Raw genomic sequence first — 21,776 nt, 5'->3', positions numbered from 1 at the left:
CACATAATAAATATAATATTAACTAAACGTGTTAAAATGTTAAGTTTTAACGTATATATTCTATGAAAAATCAGTGAAAATGTGAATGATTGGCGTGCGGATTTATACCCTTGAAAGATTTCGATTTAGTGATGATGATATTGCAATATCACGTTTTGAAAATATGATCAGATTTAAATATAGACTTAGGCTTGACAAGTGAGGATACAGACATATATTTCTATAATTCTTCGTAAAATCAGTCGGTTTCAGTCAATTGTTTTTTTAACAACCAAACAACCCAAGGGACCAAACAAACTGACTAATTCATTTTATTAAGTATGGGTTTCCGAGACCAAAGGGATGACGATATGTTTTATACTAATGATATTGGCAGAAAGCAACGGAAAGTAAGAAATACGTCATTTTTATGAGGTTACTTATGTTTAAATACGTAACGTCATAGCAAATGAAGATAGATGCACGATATAAAATTTTATTGGTCAACAATTATTAAATAAATTAGCATTTAAAACATACATTTGTATAACGCACAAGACGACAACCATGTTATTGTTAAAAATTTACAAACATTTTATAAATATTAAATTTTGTTTTTGGGTTTATTTTCAATAATTAAATATATATAAAAGTATTGAATAATACTTCATTGGTATCTTTGGTAGAAACTTAAAAGTAATAGCTAAAGGTCAATCGCCACGTATCCATGACATGGAAACCTTTAGTTGTACTCAGAGTATAGCTTACTAACAAATGAGTACGTTTATATTTTTAAATATTGCTAGAATCAATTAACTTTGACGTTTAATGATAAATCATTTGGATTCAAATTACCACGACCGTTTAATAGTCACTTAATCTTAGTGCAAATTTCGTACACTATGTCTGTGCTAAGGACACCCTAAGAGACTTTTAGTCCTACAGTTAATAATGTACCTGAAACTCTAACCTCTCTATCCCTGTTATTTATTTATATTTTTCATCTTATTAACTATAAAATTACATGAAAATAAAGTCTGGAGTCGTACAACTCTGCGACGAAACAATCCACGCAGACTGGGTCAAGTGTTTATGTAAAAAACAAACACTCATACGTTCGTTTTCAAGTCCTATTTGGCGAGTGTTAAGCGAACGGGAAACTTATGCAACGCACCGTTGTGCATCTGCAAACGGTGACAAATACTTACGAGACGACTCTGTAATTTTTCATTGTCCTTTAGAAACATTATGTGTCTCATAATTATTGTGTTCTAAGTTTTATTACTTTGTGGTTAAATTGTTAGGCAAACATTTTCGTTGCCTAGATATTCTATTTAAAAATCTATTAGATTATGTTCCAGATTCTATTTTTACTAAAGCAAAAACTGCAAACTACTTTCTAATTGTGTGTCGTTTATAATTTTTTATACAACTTAAAATATTCCAAACTATATTATTAATTTTAAATTTAATTTAAAATGTTGCTGGTTAGCATATACTGAAATAGAGCCTGGCCACAAAAAATAGCACCAGCAAAATATTTTTATCGTGAAGTTTTGCAAGGATTTAGTTTTAATTACTTGTAATAGTTGTAATTGTAACAAAGGAAACAGTATATCCAGTAATCCAATCGTTTATTGAGGATCAGCAACTCGGATTGTGGGCTTGAAACCTTTGTCATCGGCGACGAATGTGACGATGTACTGTTGACCATCAGGCGCGTTGTAAGAGTAGGATCCTCTCACTCCAATGCCTTGGTGCTCCCCGACAGTTATAAGCTGACCTTCTTCTTTACGGGACACACCATCACTTGTCTTAAACCTTGAGATAAAAAAATATATTATTAATCTGTCAGATTTAAGAGATATAGTTGTGACGATAAAAAGTTTGGGTTTCTGTCAAAGCTAGTGCCCAGGCAGATGTTTTAAATCCATATTACACAAAAAGCACTCGTAAATTTAAGAATACGTCTGTAATTAAATCACAGAGTATGAATTTTGGGGTTGCTATAAATTACAGTCAGCTATGTTTTAAATTTTCCCATACCCATAAATATTTCATAGACAACATCATAGTATCCGATGTAGTTTTTCTTAAGTTATGTTTTAATGCATCTTGATCCATTTGAAATGTTCTGATTTGTTCACATATACTGTGAAAAACTCCATTAGGTCTGTCTGATTTGTTAATATGAACTTACTCGAAATCATATCCAGTTTCACTAATGTTGCTTTTTTCTGTAAGAATTTCAACTTCAGGTTTATCAGTCGAGTCAGCAGCCGCGGCTGCTATGACCAGGCAAAGGATTATGTGTTTCTGAAATTTTTAATCTATGATTAATGGATATAAGTCAATATTAATTCTTTTACTTTCTAGAAATACCTAAAGTTTAATACTAAAAATTAAAAATATTGCCTATCGTTTTTTATTTAAGTTTCTCGTACATATTTAATGATACAAATATTTATATTTCGATAAAATGTACAAATATTTAATTACACCAATTTCATACAATTATAAGAGTTCCAACTACGAGAATGTAAGTTGACGATACATTTTGGTCTTAATCATACAGACTAAATACTTATGACTCGGTAAATTTACTTTTGCGTTTTTTATCATTTTCATGATATACTTTAAAACTTTAAAATTGACGATAGTTTAAAATATTTTAGGAACCACTTAAAATTAAGGAACAAATAAATTTAACTTACCAAAGTGAACATTTTGATTCAATTTCCTTTAAACAATTGATTGTAAGTGACGAGGAATCCAGATACATCTTCTTATATACGTATTCTATTTGCTGAAGTTACAGTGATTGCCCAAATAAATACAAACGGTGTCGAATATTACGAAGGTGATAACATTGATAAAGTGACGAAGCGATGACCAAAATAGAATAACACGCCATTTTTGGAGTTTAGATAACTGTTCATACTTTAATGGCAATTATCTTTTGTAGCAAATAAAAATGATCTCAGCCAATAAAGTATAAGGTCTCTCAATTATAAGGGCTTGTCAAATTGGGTATATCGAGTGATTTAAAAGAAATAAACTAACCTCAACTCCTTAATCTAAAATAATCCAGGTGGGTTACGTTTATTTTTATCCAAGATAGATTTTTTTTTATTGTACACTATAAATTTATTATTCAGTAGTGCTTTAGCTCTTTAACTAGATCAGTATTTATAGAGCCTAGACCTTTCCTTACATAATATAACATTCGAGTTTAGTGTGAAATAATTAATTTTGCAGATATTCAGTAGATTTTACTTAAAACAATAATTTTGTTACTTTGATGAGTTTCTATTCCACTGAATGTTTTCGTGTGTGTATTGTGTTTGTGTATATGTTTGTGTGTGATTCTTTATGACTTCGTTTATTCGAATTAAAGATAATAAAAAATATCTCTAAACTTAATTTTATGTAGTGCTACGTAAATATGTCATTAAAAATATTTATTATGTTTTAAAGACCTTGCTAAATGTTTGGAAATGAAACAGTTAAAACTCATACTTTAAATAAATACATTTTAATAAGGCAATTTTAGATGATTTTATATAAATAAATAATTGCAAATTTGCAAATAAAATTACGCTATTAAAATAAATACTACTTCGCAGTCTCTGATTAAATCTTGATTCCTAATTCTATCCAGCAGATCACTAGGAAATTTTCTTAATAATCGTTTGGTATCCCCGTTTACCTCCCTTATAGCTCATTTCATAGAGTTGTCCTTTGTCGTCATACCAGCGCACGGTACCAAGTACATTGAGAGCTGCGTCTGGCGTACCGGGATTCAGTATTGCACCTTCTTCGGTCCTTGATGTCCCATCACTACTGTCATAACTGAAATACATTAAAAATTGTGTTACAGCAAAGATTAAGGTTTTTTTTTATAACAGAAGGGACAAACGAGCAGCGGGAACACCGAGGTGTTCAACGACGCCCATGGACATCAGTAATACCAGAGGAACCGCAGATGCGTTGCCGGCCTTTGAGGTGGTGATAAGCTCGCTTCTTGAAGGACCCTAAGTCGTAGCGGTTTGGAAATACTGCCGAGGACAGACCATTCCACAACGCTGCTGTGCGAGGCAGGAAGTTTCGCGCAAACCGCACGGTTGTGGAGTGTAATACCATATTTTTTGATTTAAAATTCATTAAAACTATTAGTTTTAACTAGCTATTCCCTGCGACTCCGTCCTCGCGGAATTAAAAAAAAAAACTTAATTAGTAGCCTTCTTCTAGACCATGTTCTACACCTATGCCAAATTTCAGCGAGATCCATGAGGTCGTTCTGGAGATACCTTCAAACATCCACCCATCCATCCGTCCAAACATTTCCTTTTATAATATTATTAAGTAAGATTAATTCTTATTAATAATTTGTATAGTTATTACGTTACTATTTCATTTTTAAGAATAATAAAAAATATTTTTTTGATTATACATTACATCAGCGATTTTCAAATCATGTCACGAAGTAAACTGGAAGAAGTACTTGTTAAGTACAATAATTGATATAAACGAGTCTATTATACGATATAACCTTGGTGCAACGTGTTATGATGCATGTCATCGTTATTTTCAACATTTTATTATGCTTTTGATGTATTATAAATTGACTGTTTACACCATACATAATTTTGCATTTCCGATGCAAAATAATGTCACTTAGTACTTAAAATACCCGAAATGAAATGTTTATTATTGTTAAAAGTTATAATGTTAAGTAAATTTTAAATAAATTCTCATATATCAATTACAAATGAAACAAAATTTACGGTGGATCAAATAAAGGGTCTTACATGAGTTCGAAAAAAGGGATCATCCAAAACATGTAAAAACAAATATAACGAAACAACACATTTTGGTTAAAACATCACATTATGGACCCGTTTTTAAATGAAACAACAAATTGAGAATGTTTTAAGTAAGTAATAAATAGCCCTTTAGTTGTATTATCGTAGCGCTTTTTTGTGCAGGCGTGGGTTCGAATACTTTGTAAAATTATATTTAACAACGTATTTGAAACACACATATTTGTTTTGAATTTGGTTTTCATAGAGATTTAATAAGTTAAATGTTTTTTATTAATAACCAAAAGAACATAACACAGGCGACTTTTTTATTCATTCCCTTAGTAACAAAAGTTTTTAAGTATATTTGAATAATCTTTTATTCGAGTTCATTTGATGTCAAGGATAACTATAGACATTAGAAAGTGGAAATTAATAATGGTGAGGTTAGAGTATATAGTAATTAATTATTATTAAAGTAATTGAGCAAAAAACTTAATTAATTGTGTAACTCACTGAATAAAAATTAATTAATAAGACATAAAACATTCGTATATTAATATAAACATAGTAATTTTTAAGAATAGTTTGCGCGGCAATTAAGGCGATAATAAAGTTAACTTTTTTGTTCATATCTTTAAATTTTTAAGTGAAAACGTATAATAAAAAATGACACACTTTAAAAACGGTACAAATTATGGCACGATTCTAATTTTTTTATCAATTATCCTTATGAATTCACCTACACTTAGCTTAATGTGGTTTTTCCGTTAACCCCAATACAAAATGCGTTGTTTTTGCGCATGTCTCTTGCTTTTAAGTTTATATCGCTTTCACGACGTTGGCGAAGCAAATTGATATTATTAGTGTCAAGATATGAAATGCGTAGGTATTTTTTGTATTGTTTTGCAAATGGTTGTTCAGTTTGAGTTCTTTAAAACATTTCACCTGATTTGATATAGAATATACCATACATAAAAATAATTTGCTGTTCGTTAGTCTCGCTAAAACTCTAGAACGGCTGAACGGATTTATTTTATCTTGGTCTTGAAATGTTCGTGAAGGTCTAGTGTGGGTTTGAAAGATGCCGGGAAAACCCTTTTGGAACCTTTTTTTTAATCCGCGCGGACGGAGTCGCCGGCGACAGCTTGTAACCAATGAATAAATAATAGTTTAATAACTAAAATATACAAAAGTTTGTCGAATCTTTAGCATTTACTATTTAGAAAGAATATCGTATCGTCTCGTATTTAGTTTCAATGGTAATATATAACAATAGCTTTATGTTAAGTAAATGTTGCTTGTATTCTATCAACTTTAATTTATAGTTTTTTTATCAACAATACGTAAATATTACAGTACGATAAGAATCTCCACCTTAAATTCGATCAGGTTTACGTCCTGTTCGTCTCGATCTGTTTCAAAAAAAAAATTAAAAAGGCGTAAAAGAAAAAGTCTATTTGATATTGTTGAATAACATGTAAGTCATTATAATATTCAAATAAATGCAAAAGAGATTTTATCGTCCAATGTTTTATCCGGGTACAAAACATGGGCTGTTATTATATTTATAAACAAGAACATGACTTTGGAAAGCTTTAAGGACAATGCTTTTTTCATTTTTGTAATTTGAATAACAAACTAACAAACAGAACAAGGTGCTCACATTAGTTATATATAAAGATGTAAATGTGTTATCCATATAAAGACAAGGCAAGGAGACAAGTTTTTATCATTTGATAGAACCTATAAAATAAGATGTAGTTAACTAATGTCAATACTTTTAGTTAATTTAAAACGCGAAAAAAAATTTAGTGACGATTATATTCCGCAAAAAACCTTTTGAATGACATGAAATGATGTTTAGTGATGATGGCCTTGAAATTAAGTTTCTTTTACTAAAACAGCACATACTGTCATGTCAAGATTGCTTACTATTTACTTGTTATATTATACGTGGATATTACTATTGTTGTAATAATTAAGTCAAGCTTGTCAAGGTCATGTCAAGTTGAATAAATAGAGCTAAGTTCTTAACAAAAAAAAAATTAAACGGGACACATTAAACAATCAATAAAACTAAATAGAAACCCAACCATAGTTATCATCGGCCCCTGACCTATTACTAAGATACAGATGTTGTAATTTTAATGATCGTGAATACACGATTTTATTAAAGTAACGGATCATAATAAGTGTATTGGAAGTTGTATTGGGGCGTTCAACTTAATGGAGGCGTAACACATTATTCTCGGACTATGTTTTTGTGCTTCTTTTGATTCGTTTACCTTCTGCTTTTTGTAATATCATTGTCACATATTCGGGGCACATTAAGCCTTTTATAGATAATGAAATGTTTAATCGTTCAGCTGATAAATTCTACAATAACATTGTGAGATTATTGACTAATATTGATCGAATAATAAAACTAAACTTAATTGATACTTAGTAGTTAACAATATCGTAAATTCTGTAGTGTAAGCTAACAATTTCTTCTCTTACCCTAACAGCTATCACAGGATCATAATACGGAAGACTGAAAGAAAACTGGGTCTGGTTTTTCCACTTATATCAATTGTAGACGAGATTTCCACCCTATGAGGTTCAAGCTCACTTAAACGGTAATAAAAAGTCAAAAGGAATAAAATACTTTTGTGATTATTATGTTCAAATAAATTTCAAAACTTGATAATAAAAACAACAACATTAAGGCCACGGTATGGTTGATATGGCTTGAATAACAAGTGCGGCAAACCTCGAAAGTCAACAATAAAATTGAGACATATAGAATTTGGGTTTAATATTATTGCTTTCGCCAAAACAATACGTCATTCTGTTGGGTCACGTATCCAGTTAATCGGGCTACATTGGTGCACAGGGACACTGTTTATAGGGAAATTTACATTAATACGGCATTCCTTTGCGTTCGTATCATAAATATTTTTGTCCTAGTAACTAAATGTATACGTCTTAGATGATTCACTGTTGCCTAGTTTTCCTTTACGAATGTTTTCGCATGGACGAAGTCAAACAAAAATCAAGATTCTTCCATATTTTTACCACTGATGTTAGAATAAAAGTTTCCTTGTTGTCGCTCCTAACTTTTATCAAATTTTTTAATTTTTTTTAAAAACTATATGAAAGGAACCTAATCGTGTCTAGAAATATTGATACCTTTCTTCGTGGCATACATATGACGAATATATATATATATATATATATATTCCAATGTCAAGGTCACTACACAAGGTTAATATCTGGCCACGGCTTATATCATGTTTTATTTTTATATTAATTATTAAAATTTAATATTATTCAGGAATACAACGTTATGATTTGAAAATGTTTGAATGTCCAAACACACAAACATAAATATGCTACAGAATGATTTACACTCGGCCGGAATTTATTTCTGGATGTTACTTGTTATGGCAAAGGACTGTCTAATTTTAATATTTTTCACTGATTTATAATACCTAAAATGTTGAAAATCTTGTTTTGTGTTCCTTTTCTGAGTTTAATTTTTATGTTAAACATTTAGTCACAGTTCAATGTACTTTTGTTAAGAGTTTAGATTATAAATCAAAATTATCAGATTTAAGGCTTAAATATAAATGTTGGATAATTCTTATATTTCACATAATTATCATGTTTTTTTTAAAACAATGTCTTTTTAACGACGTAAATCTTTTGTGAACTGGGCACTACAGTCTGACAGATTTAGGTGAAAATTATGTTTATTACATTGTTAAGTTTGTATATTACTATACCTTATTACATTTATTTTTTCCGGACAGATTATTTAATAATATTAATGTAAATATTTATACAAATACAGTTTCTAATGTGACATTTTCGTATTGTAGTCCGGCATTATGTCACAACTCATTCAATAATTTGTCTAAAGATGGCTCATAATATACGTTATCTATTTAAATCAGTTTTATTTGACGTGCTTGTAATAAAATATACATGTTTGCACTAATGTGTAATTTTATTACGTTAAGTTGGTAATAAAAATCCAAAATTTGCTTAATTTCTTCATTTTGCTTTAAAGCTATTTGATTATTTTATTAAGTTCAAAATTCATTTATATAATATATAGGTGTTTTTTAAAAGCAATATGTATACATACCTTTTCCAAGCAATCTATAACGTAAACTGTTAAGTTCTTATTTAAATTTCATTATATAAACTTCTACCTGTCCAAGTAACATATAAATATAAAATTAAAAAGGATGTTCTATGATATTATTTAGCCAATGTTTTGAAATAGAACGTGGGAGGACGAGTTGACGGACAACGAGTCGAAAGAATTTGCAATTAAATAGTTGTCTACAGGTTGTGGCTACTCGATTGTTGGACCTTTTACACGCGGTAAACAAGATAAATCGACTAAAATGATATGACCTGTTTAAAGAATTTATAAAATTATTAAAGGACAAAGCTAACATTATTTGCTTTAGTTTTATTTTCTTATTTTTTGTCTTATTTGTATCAAGTAAAATAAATGTAAATATTTTGTAAAAATTAACCAATATTTGCAGTTTGAAAACTCGTAAATAACATTAAATTATCACCAACAGTCATAGGTTACAGGTTTGAATGTATGTAAACATTCAAATTATATATTTATTATATTTAGATAATTATCTATGAACCAATACGAGAATTTTATGTTAATTTAATATTAAGATTTATTAAATACCGTAAAAAGAGTTTATTGACAGTTTGGTGAAATATTTTCTACTGTTTCAGAACGAAATTTATTTCTGAATTTAAGGTTTAAAATATTTCTAACGCTTTCGATTTGGTTATAAATGATTTCTAAAATTACTATAGATAGTGTAATCCTTCATTAGTAATTCCAACTAATTCATAAATTTTCCATATCATTTTCCAACTAAAATTACTCAAAATTAAATAATGGCAATAAGATAAATTAATAGACATGATAAAATATAGATTGTTTAGCTACAGAACTTGCTATTGCTACTAGCTGTCGCTCCCGACTTTGTCCGCGTGACATAAAAAAAGTAAATTTTCCACACTTCGTCCTACACACATGCCAAATTCTATTCAAATCTTCTAACAAACATCCGCCTATCCAGACATTCGAATTTATAATATTAGTAAGATACTTACGAAAATTTGTAAGAGTTAGGCATATTTGCTGTCTCCAAATCGTATCGCAGAACTTGAGCTGGTGAATGGTTTTCGATCGCTGGACTTCCCGATGTAGAAAGCGCCATTGAAATTCCAATAATCTGAAATTTAAAATTTATCATAAAAAACTAATCATTATAAAGAAAATTCATATTATCGTTTTTATAATGTTTATTTTTTAATTATCCCTACAATCGAATACAAATATATCAACTTATAGAGTATTTGAATACTCTGTTAGTAGCATTAGGAAATTAGAGATTACTTGAAGTGGACAAAGCTTTAAAGTAAAGGTCATATTACTTGTAATACTAATGGCATTCACAACACCATTCTATGCTATTTAATTTTGTGCACAAGACACAAGATTTTGCGACATAAGTATTTGACGACGTCTCGTAATCAACTGTAAGGTCAAGCAAAACTGTCCTTAAGATTTAAAATAATAATTTTTGAGAAGAATATCAAGTGAAATAATTACCAGGATGAACAGCATCTTTTCGTTCGTTGTGACAGAAATAACAGGTGACTTCCTGGACAGGCTGTAGTCCGAATGTGCTAACGGTTTCGTAAGATCTCCTTATATATGCTCGTATATGAATTCCCCGATGTGCGCGAGCGTCGCACGCGAAACACACCGAGCCCCGCTTGCACTGAAACTAAACTAATTCTAACTGACCATTAGCTAGATCGACACATGAATGGATAGAAGATTTAACATGTTACGTCACGTGTCTTTGTCGCATAGTAATTGTCTGTCCTCAACAAAACAATACAGTAAAGATAACTAGATAATATGTAATTTGTATTACGAACAACTCGTCGGTGGGATTTTTATAGAATGTTTACTATTTTTTATAATTTATGGAAATATGAAATATAATGCCGCATGCAAAGTATTTTAATATTTTTCATTTAACTAATATATATTTCACTAGAATTATTTAAAAAAAACTACGTTAGTATTAGATATTTTAAAGCTACAATTTTGGTATAAAACAAATTAATATATGTAACTGTTGTAAACTATAATTTTTAAAACTGAATGCTACGATGTTAAGTTCTCAAACAAAAGACATCAACGCACTTATGACATAGTTTAATTACTTAACTTATGAAGTTTTTTTAACTTAGTTTTTACACTGAAAAAATAACGAAATAGCTACCTAATCCGTAGTAAATTCGATTTACAATAAAAATATTTTTGTTGTTGATTGCCTCTAATCGAGATGAATATTAATGTGAATTCCTCGGGTTTTCACATGATATATGTCACATACAGCTAAATAATATTCAAACCACTTAAAGCCAAGTTATTTTACTTTATCCGCTACGAAGGACATCAACCTTAGGTGATTACTGAGTGTACAATTCGTGCGACTTCGGAATTCTAATGAGCAGACTTACTTTCTCCGTTTTTTAGCGGTAATTGTGTGCATTAGATCTATTTTATTTGTTCTATTATCGATATTCACTAGTATTATTCTGTAAATAGTGTACAGTTATATTATTTTTAATGAAAATCCCTGTAGGTTTCATTATTAGCTACTTATTCTACTTCAAAGAATAATCTGTTTTGGCCTCAGACTTTTGCGTGAAGAAAAAGTAGCAGCAAATAATTCTACAATTTTCTCCTGTGCTTTGTCATCATTAAATGCATTTTATATATATATGCGCTTGTGATTTATATAGGCATGAAAAAAACGTCTATAGATATATTTTAATGTGCAAAAAGGCCGATCTAACCGTTCAGACTTTATCAAACAATAAAAGTTTTGTAATATGCATATCGACTCGTTTTTCATTGACACAAATTCAAATGTCTTCTCCAGTTACAAAATATAACAGTTTAAAAATCATTTAATGACGAATTAATTATTTTTAACATAATCGTGATATAAACGAGTAATAATTAATTTAGAACTGTATATAATTTATGTCAGATTAATACAGCGTATATATTTTTTTTAAACATATCAATGAATCGATCGAAATAAAATAAATTGGAACACGCATTCATTTAGATGGTCGTTATCGTGGCTCAGACGAGCGTCAAATAAATAAATCCTTAATACGCTTAAAGATAAATTCAAGAAGATATGTATTTACATGTACACGCAATAAGTAACATACTGTTTTACATAAATGTAATTATTTTCCTAAGATATAACAAGAACACATTAAAATAATTTTCAAGTCGATGTATATGCAATTTATAATTAGACTTATTGTACAGTTATATGAGAAAATAAGAACAAAAACAACAAAACAATTCAGCCTTACGGAATATTTTAAAAGATAAAATATCTAATTAGTCAGGAAGACAAACATAAAAAAGACTTCTACATTTTTTAACAAGCATCCTAAATACCAGTTTGTCATTGCAAGTCTGTTTTTAAATTCCTGAGACGATAAAACATATCATTCCTATATCTACTGACTGAAGCCCATTGTATTTTGAAATTCTTTAATAGTACTTATGTTGGGAAAAATTGATAAAAATATTTCAAAATAAAAATAAACGATTCATATTAAAGTTTTAGATTTATTAAAAGTCATCAGGGTATTAAGAAACTTTTAGCGTTTTAAGATAGAGAATTACAAAAAGAAATACAAGGTCTACTATCTAAAGATTTTTGTAAAGAAACATTATTTTTGTCTAGCTAATATCGAAATCACTCTTAACAAAATGAAAAATTGATTTAGAAGGCATAATTAAACGGATGTAATTTTACAATTGAAGTGGTTAACTTATTTGCAATTGAAATATGTCAAATTAGGTATTACGTTATTTACGTATTGTGAAATTTTAAAGCCTTGGATTTCGAAATTTAATAAAGCTTACATCTTTCTAAGTGTACATACATATATACGACTACATAAATGTAGGTACAGTAGTACTTGTTGGCGGTATTCAACTTCTGAAGTTAAAATTTTTTGAACGTATTGTTCGCCTTGAAAAGTTAATTTTTTGTTAAAATAACATATTTCTCTTGTTGTTTTTATTTAAGTAAAACATTGATATGGCAAGCAACTGTGGCAAAACCAACATTATATCAGGAAACATATTATGCACGAATGGGCTCGCTCAACCGTTGAAATATCACGTTTGCACAGACAACAAGCATGAAAACGAGTGTGCGTTCCAGAGGCTTAATTTTAGTCCTCTTCCCTTATCCAGCGTTTTTGTACAAGGGAAGGGTGGGAAGGGAAAATATTTTGGCGACGGATTAACGCATAGGTAGGGAAAATTTCCTCTTTCAAACGCGAATGTCTAAACTATCAGTGTGTCTAATGAATAAACAAGGATTTTTTTCTATAGGTAAGCGGACTGTCGCCAACTTACGCCACTGTACATGCATACGTAGTTAGTATACACATCGTTATGATTCTTGTAACGAATAAGTTCTCTTACTGCCTTAAAAAAATATGACACTTAAACTTAATTGCTTGATAAAATATGAATTTTTACACGAAGCAGATCATCAAATAAGATTGATGCATGCTATAATACTCACAAGTGACGTTTAGTACATATGTAAATGACAGCTAAAATTAATGTTAATTTAAATAAAAAAACAATAAATTATGATTTTAGTGAAGTGTATAAGGAATGTGGCAAAAGACGTAAATTGAAGAAAGTAATTCTTGATTTCTCAGTACATTTTTTTGTAGGAAATTAATGTACATAGAGTCTATTTCAGATTTCAAAATACAGTACTAAAAAACTAAACCTCAAAAATGTTAATATCTATTAAATTTATAATGAAAACATTTTGTATTTCAGTGTCGTTAATAAATTATAACGTTCACCGTTTTTTTCCTTTTTTATGTCTGAATTGTTTTAAGGTGTATGTGATACCGTAGTTTGTTATCTCAAATCTAAACCCATCTTACACCCAAATTGCACAGCTTACGAGAATTTTATGTGCACTTGCGTTGAACTTAAAATGATTGATGACTTGTCGTGTAACTTTTATTGCTGGTAAGCCACCGATGACGTCAGTCGTCTAAAAGAGAATAGTACGGAGAAGGTATATTAAGCATTTCCTCTTTCTTTTGTTTCCTATTGTATTAACACGTTTAAGATTATTAACAATATCACTGGGCATTTAGTCACGTTTTCTTAGATTCGTACATCATAATGATGACCGTTTAATTCGCCTATTGTGTAGTCGTGAAAAATGGAATAAGTCCCGGTGACTATTAGTATTTTTTCTCATTTATGGCCAGACAGACTTCTATGAAAGTCTTTACTTACTAAGTTGATCAAATTAATTAATTACCGTATTTTGACCATAAAAATAAGAATCATCTAACTCCAAATTGTATGTACTGTTTTTTCAGATTGTAATAAATGTTATGACCATGCGCACGTGCCAATGCGATACCTATATGTACAAATAGTGAAAGTGTAGGAAATTTGTATCTCTACGTGATTTGTTGCTTTCTGGTTTTCAGTACATATATTTCTGTTCCTGCTTATTTGTAAAGAGCAGTTTATTATTTAAATTACATATAATTTATCAGTCTAAGAGCATCCTCCTAATGTTAGGACCCTGGCATGAACACAGCTTGTTTGTAGTGATGTTATTACGTGCTTTGGAAGTTGAAATGTATAAAATTGGCTTTACGCTCTGGTTACGGTAGTTTGTATATTTAATATATTATGAGACCAATAACTAGGGCATATTATTGTATTGTATTGGAATGTATTTAACACACAGAAATTTATTTTTAAACAACGGTGAAACTGATAAGTTTGATCCGATCTGGTGACATCAAAATATAAGTGTTACTCCACGTCTCGATCTCAATACAAATTATTATTTTTTTAATCTGTTTGTGTTTAAAAGTTAAATAAATTATTTTAATAAATGCTCACTTGCAACCCAAATCTGATAGGTATTTTACATTTGAACAGCTGCTTTAATCGTGAGAAATGTCTCGTTCAATGTTTATTTAATAAATAAGGAAATATAAGATACAATTTTAAATGCAGTTACTTTTTTTGTTTTTAGGGAAATTACACAGTGACACAACCGTTGCCTTTTCTAACCTTTATAACTCCTACGTATTCTAGTGTACGACATAGTTTTTGACAATGATTATACTGTGGAAGATAATAAAATAGTACCGTTTCTACTCAATTATCATTAAACACTGTAATTTATAATAGTTGTACTAGTATGAATTTTCATAGCTTTAACATTACCATAAGCTGTTGTTAATAATACTACTGCAATATCTCTTCATTATTTACAATTTTCACTCTACAAATTCAAACATTAAGGTGGTTCAAACTCAGTCACACTAAATTTAACCTCCAAGGTTGAAAAATTGATTTAACTCTAAAATCTTTTGATCAGCAACAAAATAAATGTTCAGAAAAGAAATCTCGCCCCCTTAAGACATCATTTAAATAAAGTCTTATCTTTCGAAAGTACATTTACTTGTTATTTAAAGCGGTTAGTGGTTGCGTTCTAAATTAAAACGAGGACAGGATTTGGTGCAGTTGGGGATAAAACATTTTAATGAGATACGGTTATTGGATTTTCTCAGACGCAGATATTTTGAAGGTCAAAGCCATTGAATACTTCACATTTATCAATAACTTTATAATAAATTATTTATTAAAATGATAACTTAATATTGATATCTTTATTCATTAGAACTTGAGATTGTTAACATTTACAAGGTAGCAGTTATTATGTTGTATATTGTTCAAGCTTAAACTACATTAAAATAATTTAAAGAATATATTGAAATTTTTGTATTGAGCACTATTTTGATATGCCAAATATAATATTTAACACAAGATTTCAGTTCGTGAAGTTTAAAACACACATCGAGAATTGTTTTCGTAACCATTTGTTATTACTAAGAGAAATCATTTCTCAATTGGTTCGTTAGTCAAGAATTGAAAATAAAATTAATCAATTATACAAAATCAATTAAAGATAAAATTTTAATTTGTAGTTTCGTTACTATCAAAAATTAGATATTAAAAGTTACTCTAAAATTATTGGTTGCTGTAATATGAGTCGGAAAAACTTGTGTTTGTTTATTATTTTAAGTATGAATTATTTGGGTGAATGCCAAAATGAAATAATCAGTTTAGCAGATCTTAATGAACGAGTTCGCGAGGCGACTGAAAACAATGTTATAATAATTATAATACGTGACAATAGGTCTGAAGAAGATAAATTGTTCAGTGAAAATAGTCTAAGAGACTGGAGCGCAAACTTTCTGCGTGGCAATAAATTGAAAAAGGAGCTCCCCGATCATGTTCACAACTTATATTACTCTGAAGTCGATAAAGATGGTAATGAAGTTTACAAAAAGTGGCTTTACAATTTAAGAGACGTCGTAATGTTACTTCAAGATAGATTTAATATTGATATACATTAAAATATTTGTTTCATTTATTTTTTTAGACAGAAAACGGTTTAAAATTTTGATTACTACTTCATGGAAATGCGTGTATTATTTGAACATCTAAACTTATAATTCTCGCTACCCATATACCTTGATGACATTAATATATAACAACGCAATATCGCCTGTGGTTCTGAAATAGCAATTGACACGTTCTAAACATTTGATGCTAATTTATGAAACTGACAGACTGCTGATCACGCAATCTAACACATAACAATAACCGCCGGTTTCGCTTAGAAATACCTGTACAAAACATTTTGTCATTTTTTTCGTTCTATTTGAAAAATAAAACAGTAGCAAACCAAAGCACTGAAAGACCACGAATGTATATAAATATTTGTATTATTTTTAAGCTACGCAGATACATATTATCTGCCTATAGGCTAAGTAAACGAGAAAACACGAAGGAGTGAATGGAAAAAGAACTGAAAAGGGAACAATCCAGGCTTTTTTAACACAAACAACAAATATATTTCATTATTTAGCAATTAACTTGTCAAACTTAAATGTATGAAAACAAATATGCAGGCATTAGTATGAAAATACGATCATGGTATCAGCTAAGATTTAAGAAAAGCATTTCATATTTTTATGAGTTTATTTAATTCTCCAATACCGGCAAAGTATTAAGCGCTGTGTAATTCTTTGGTTTGTTACTGTGTTAAATTTGCGGAACCCATAAACTTGTTTCCATATTTATTATTACTTCAAAATGAATATTTTAAAAAGTTTGTGCGTAAGTAACTGTTCATATCATATTTTAGTATGATTTATAATTTGATGTGGGTATCTTATATTCTTGAAAGTCAATAATTTATGTCACTTTAACTTAAATTTATAGAGATTTAACAAAAAATATTACGATAAAATATACCCATTGTACTGTGTTTTGTACTCTGTTCCTTGTCTCCTAATTGTCACAGTTAGGTGGGAAATGTCGTTGAATTGTTCATACCAGTCGTGGCAATTAGGGTAAATTGGCCAAGAATGGAACATTAAAGATGACACTTGATAAGAAGGATCTGTTTAAATTTAATAATGTTAATGTTTGTATTCATCATCAAAGTTTACACACATCCGTAACTATTCTTCGGAATGATTAGAATAAATACCAAAAAGTCTAATACATTAAAAACTCATTACAGTTACTTTTTTTTGCAGATTTTTTGTTCAATTGTAATTATAGGATGCACAATAAACGATACGATCCACGAGAAACAAAAAAGGTATGACAAAAAGAAAATTATAGCTAGTAAATGTGTTCGTTTTTTATATGTTTAGATTAACAATCATAATAATAATGTTGCCTACATTTGAACTTTGTACTTTGTCGGTCTGAAGTAGTAAGATTTAAAATGTATTTTAATTGTAAACAACATTGTCTGCATATTAGTTATTCGGTTTATTAAACTTTTTTATAACAAAGAGAAAGTAAGTATATTATGAATTTATAAATTCCCAGTAAAGATGTAGTAACTACTTTGTCTTCTCGGATATTCATACTATAATAATTTACGTTTGGCTTTTTTTCTTCGTATATCCTCTGGTAAAAAGAAATGAGTATAGGCAAATATGGGGTCATCGAGACAAGATTTTTTAATACTTTTATGTCCGGAAATTCGACACGCGGCATATTATTTTTGGACCTAACAATTTTGTCAGGACTGTCATTATTTCAAACACAACGTATAATTTTTAACACGAAATTCAGATGTAAAGAATTATTTTTTCCCTTGTCGTATAATTATTTTATTTGTCGCGTTGTATGAGAACAAGTTATAACATGTAACTACAGTAAAGAAAAAGGTAAAATATTAAGTAAAAAACTTTAACTAACAAATATAATTTTTATTCCAGTAATCATGCATTGCAAAATGACACAACGAAAAATACATCATTTATTTTGAAAGAAAACCGCAAAGCTGTTCTTATTATTAATAATCACGACGCTTTACGCAATGGTCCTAGTGGAGGTTCAGTGAACAACTTATTATACAGAGATTTTGATGATAGTGGAAATAAATTAAATGAATTTTGGATGTATAACCTAGACGACGTTGCGATGTTCTTTGAAATATTCTTAGATACAAGAATTTGTCATACAGAATGTGAAAGATGAGCACTTATTATAATTAAAAAATAAATTATTTTAATCGATTATTTAAAAAATATTTATCCTAATAGCGACGCCACTACAGCTGGGGTAAGATTATGTCGATCTGATAAACTGCCATAATTCTGAAAAAAATGATGAAAAAAGGTTGAAGGTAGGCGTTCATTGGCGCTCGTTGGATGCACCACACGAACGGCACGCTACGGATTTTAATTTGCTTTTAATGATTTTACATAGGGCTGCGTTCATTATAATCCGCCCGCATCGAAAGCCGGCATTTATGAACAAAAATGCGTTGTGTACCGGTGACGTCACACAAATCAGTTAGCCGATGATATGAAAACACTGTTAACCTTAAAAAAAATCCGGGTACAGTGGTCGTATGAGATCGGCAAATCCGTTGCGAGCCATGCGTGCGATGCGTCCGTGGGTCATTGAACGCGTACCTTTGAGGCACATAGAAAAACGTTTAACCCAGTTTATTTGTTAATTTTGTAAAGATTATAATTTGATATTTATCACTAATTTAACTATCAACCTTTTAATGAAATATGGTTGAAATATTATCCTCATATTATAAGTAAATATTATAGTTAAGTGCCAATTTTAGGAATTATTCTTAATCGTGATTATGTATGAGTAACACTAAAAACCACCTCATCATCGTATTCGGACGTCACTGTTGAATTCTCGTTTAAAATCTCAGTAGTAACTTCATTAATATTTGTTGTAGTTTCCTCCTTACTTATTTCTTTATCTATAGAGCTTTTCAAATCACAATTAATTTCAACAAATTTTTGGTCAACTACATTCTTATAATCGGGTTCCTGTAAAACATTTCTTATTGTTAGAACATTTTTGCGATGAATAACTTCAAATAATTTATTAACTGAACTTACCTTATTTATTTCGTTGAAATTAAGAGCTTCGCTACAATTTCTTTTTTCCATATCAATATTGGATAAGTGTTTATTTTCTTCAATTGTTTCTAATTTTGGATATAATTTAGCTTTCTCATAATTTTCTGTATCATCGCGATTAAGAACTATACGATAAACAATGAATCCTGGTATTCTAAGTGATTTGATTAAATTTCCAATGCTGAGTACTTTATCACTGTTTGTAAAAGGATTGTTCTCTAAAAATGTTCTAAACGGGATTTTGTTTTTCAATTGAATAAATATTAAAAATAAATAGAAAATATATAGATACATACAATTTAATATCGCCTCCCGCAAAATTCGAAGATTGTTGTTCCAAGTTATTAACAAAATCAGTCGGTATTGGACGATATATCTTTGTTTTTCGTATAACAAAACTGACGGCATAGCAACATAAGTTGAGTTGCAAAAGTAATTTTAAAACCTGTAAATTAATAAAGGAATATTTAACCATGAATTTCCAGAATAATATACTTTTCTGTTGCAGCATGGTCAACGTTTTTAATCTTTAAATACAATTTTATTTAATTTAATTGAAATGGATTGTAGCTTTAAGATAAATATAGACCTAAAATACCACTTACCTTCATATTTTTGTTGTATTATTATCTTAATCAACTCAAAGTCAGAACAAGATTTAAGTTGACCATATAGAAACTTTTGAGAGATGCAATAAAATCATTACACCTTTTTACTAAGATTAATATTTAACAAAGTAGTCACAAAAATGTCTTCAAATTTAACTGAACAGTTGCAAAACTCTACTCCACTTCACTAAATTAAAACTTGAATGAGAAGAGATATGTCCATTATGCGGTTTGTGTTTTTGTTGTTATTCCTGATCAATTGCCTTGAACTTTAGGATTCCTCAGTACGCCGAATACACTATAAACAAGGCTTATGTCGGCTCTCGATCTAATAGAAAATGTGGATAAAATTATACTAAGCACCTTTACTAAAGTATATATTTCAATGTTGTAGTATTTAATTTTTGTTTTACTTTACGCTTGCCTACATTTAATTTTTAATTGATAAAAAAATCTTTTTAAAACTAACAGTTAACAAAATGTTTTAAAATAAGATACGGAACCGTACAGATTACACATAATAAAATGTATCACAATTTTTTTTGTTTGGTACGTTTTAAACCAAATTCAAAGTTACCACTTAAACAAAATTTCCTTTTTAAAATATTTGATTTGAGATGAACTTACTCTACCTACGTCTTCGTAACTATAACTTTAGATATAACGTATTTCTACCATTTCGTAAACCCTAGTAGTTGCACCAATTTTTATAAACTTAGCCACTCAGGTCTTCAAACGTTTTTTTTTACAGAACGTAACTTGCTAGTATGACTTTTTTAATTGTCTAACCGTGAGGTATCTCTGTTTTGTCAAAGATAAAGAAAGAAATGTTTCCCTTTCTTCCGTATCCAGTCAACTGCCTATATTACAAGGATTAGTAGGTAACAATCTACAATGATAAGTAAGTTACCTAATAGTAATTTTATTGTATGCAGCTATCAAATAACACAAATCTCAAAAAAAAAAGATTTTAATTTTTTCTATAGTCACGAAGCCTTGAGTTCTGTCTGCGTGGTACGCAAGCACACCTTCTTTTCTTTTGTATTGTGGCTCGACAATTTGTTAAACTTTTTGACATATTATTTGCCAAACGATATCTTCCATTTTCCATCTGTAGTAATCCCATCCTCACACCACGCTTTAATGCCCTAAAAGAAACGTTGTTTAAACTTTTCAGAAAATATACGATAAGTGAAGTACAAAAAATTTAAAGAAAATAGGTTTAATTTTTTCTTTTGCAAACTGTACCCTAAACATTAAACTACTGGTTATCATAATCAACATATCTATAAGAGGTCATTATCTATGCGTGGTAAAAAACTAACGGTTATGTTTGTATGTACTTAGTTCTCTACATTTTCCTATCATGAAACAGATTATCATAAAACTGTGGCTTGTGTTGATATGTTTTGGAAAACAATTTAGTAAACAAAGTACACATTGTGAATATTTCCCTTTATTATTATTACTTGCAAATTTTATGTTTTTTTTTAATGAAAAATATTACCTCGACACCTTCCTGTTAATTCTTGGATCAGATATTTTATATTCCAATTTAATGAATTTAATAATCGTGCGGCAAGTCCATCCAGTGTTCTTCATTAATTTCTTTAATGCTGAAAAAACTATTTCCCCTGTTTTTGGCTTGGGTTTTGTCATTTCTGTGAATTTATGAACTTTTGTACAGAATTATAATTAAAATAACCCGTTTAAAATATCTTGATATAAAAATATACTTATATTACTT

General features: G+C 29.4%; 4 protein-coding genes across 6 annotated transcripts; 1 reads left to right on the top strand and 3 right to left on the bottom strand.

Annotated features, from left to right (window-relative positions):
- Positions 1 to 1,600: 1,600 nt before the first annotated feature.
- On the bottom strand, positions 1,601 to 2,741 carry CPR25 (cuticular protein RR-1 motif 25). Its single transcript, NM_001312702.1, is given in 3 exon segments — positions 1,601 to 1,800; positions 2,180 to 2,295; positions 2,694 to 2,741. Coding segments are annotated over 3 exon segments (315 nt in total). The 5' UTR covers positions 2,706 to 2,741; the 3' UTR covers positions 1,601 to 1,613.
- A 757-nt stretch (positions 2,742 to 3,498) lies between these two features.
- LOC106125267 (endocuticle structural glycoprotein ABD-5-like) lies at positions 3,499 to 10,570 on the bottom strand. Its single transcript, NM_001312700.1, is given in 3 exon segments — positions 3,499 to 3,831; positions 9,927 to 10,048; positions 10,429 to 10,570. Coding segments are annotated over 3 exon segments (321 nt in total). The 5' UTR covers positions 10,444 to 10,570; the 3' UTR covers positions 3,499 to 3,647.
- Positions 10,571 to 17,009: 6,439 nt separating this feature from the next.
- Positions 17,010 to 18,609, top strand: LOC106125264 (uncharacterized). Its single transcript, XM_013322371.1, has 3 exons — positions 17,010 to 17,124; positions 17,550 to 17,614; positions 18,246 to 18,609. The coding sequence occupies exons 1-3, from the start codon at positions 17,101 to 17,103 to the stop codon at positions 18,505 to 18,507; spliced, it is 351 nt and encodes a 116-aa protein (XP_013177825.1). The 5' UTR covers positions 17,010 to 17,100; the 3' UTR covers positions 18,508 to 18,609.
- LOC106125253 (uncharacterized) lies at positions 18,542 to 20,206 on the bottom strand. Of its 3 annotated transcripts, none has more exons than XR_001228260.1 (5): positions 20,027 to 20,206; positions 19,718 to 19,866; positions 19,401 to 19,639; positions 19,158 to 19,328; positions 18,542 to 18,626 (listed from the first exon to the last, which is right to left on the bottom strand). XR_001228260.1 is itself a non-coding variant. In XM_013322358.1 (5 exons), the coding sequence occupies exons 1-5, from the start codon at positions 20,030 to 20,032 to the stop codon at positions 18,561 to 18,563; spliced, it is 642 nt and encodes a 213-aa protein (XP_013177812.1). In that variant the 5' UTR covers positions 20,033 to 20,206; the 3' UTR covers positions 18,544 to 18,560. The 3 variants fall into 3 exon arrangements, 2 of the variants coding, with proteins under 2 accessions (XP_013177812.1, XP_013177813.1); XM_013322358.1 differs by having other exon boundaries at positions 18,544 to 18,626; positions 19,401 to 19,650; XM_013322359.1 differs by having other exon boundaries at positions 18,544 to 18,626; positions 19,401 to 19,617.
- Positions 20,207 to 21,776: the final 1,570 nt, after the last annotated feature.

The sequence above is a fragment of the Papilio xuthus genome, unplaced genomic scaffold, assembly GCF_000836235.2.
Source record: "Papilio xuthus unplaced genomic scaffold, Pxut_1.1 DF825928.1, whole genome shotgun sequence".
Classification (NCBI taxonomy): domain Eukaryota; kingdom Metazoa; phylum Arthropoda; class Insecta; order Lepidoptera; family Papilionidae; genus Papilio; species Papilio xuthus.
The sequence above is the reverse complement of the archived record's forward strand: the minus strand, read 5'-3'. Positions and strand labels throughout refer to the sequence as shown.

Coding starts and splice junctions, on each gene's coding strand:
- LOC106125253 (XM_013322358.1), bottom strand. Junction 19,329..19,400: donor ATTTCAACGAAATAAATAAG/GTAAGTTCAGTT, acceptor AATGTTTTACAG/GAACCCGATTATAAGAATGT. Junction 18,627..19,157: donor CGTCCGAATACGATGATGAG/GTGGTTTTTAGT, acceptor CATTTTTTTCAG/AATTATGGCAGTTTATCAGA.
- LOC106125264 (XM_013322371.1), top strand. CDS start 17,101: ATGAATATTTTAAAAAGTTTGTGC. Junction 17,125..17,549: donor ATATTTTAAAAAGTTTGTGC/GTAAGTAACTGT, acceptor TTTTTTTTGCAG/ATTTTTTGTTCAATTGTAAT. Junction 17,615..18,245: donor ATCCACGAGAAACAAAAAAG/GTATGACAAAAA, acceptor TTTTTATTCCAG/TAATCATGCATTGCAAAATG.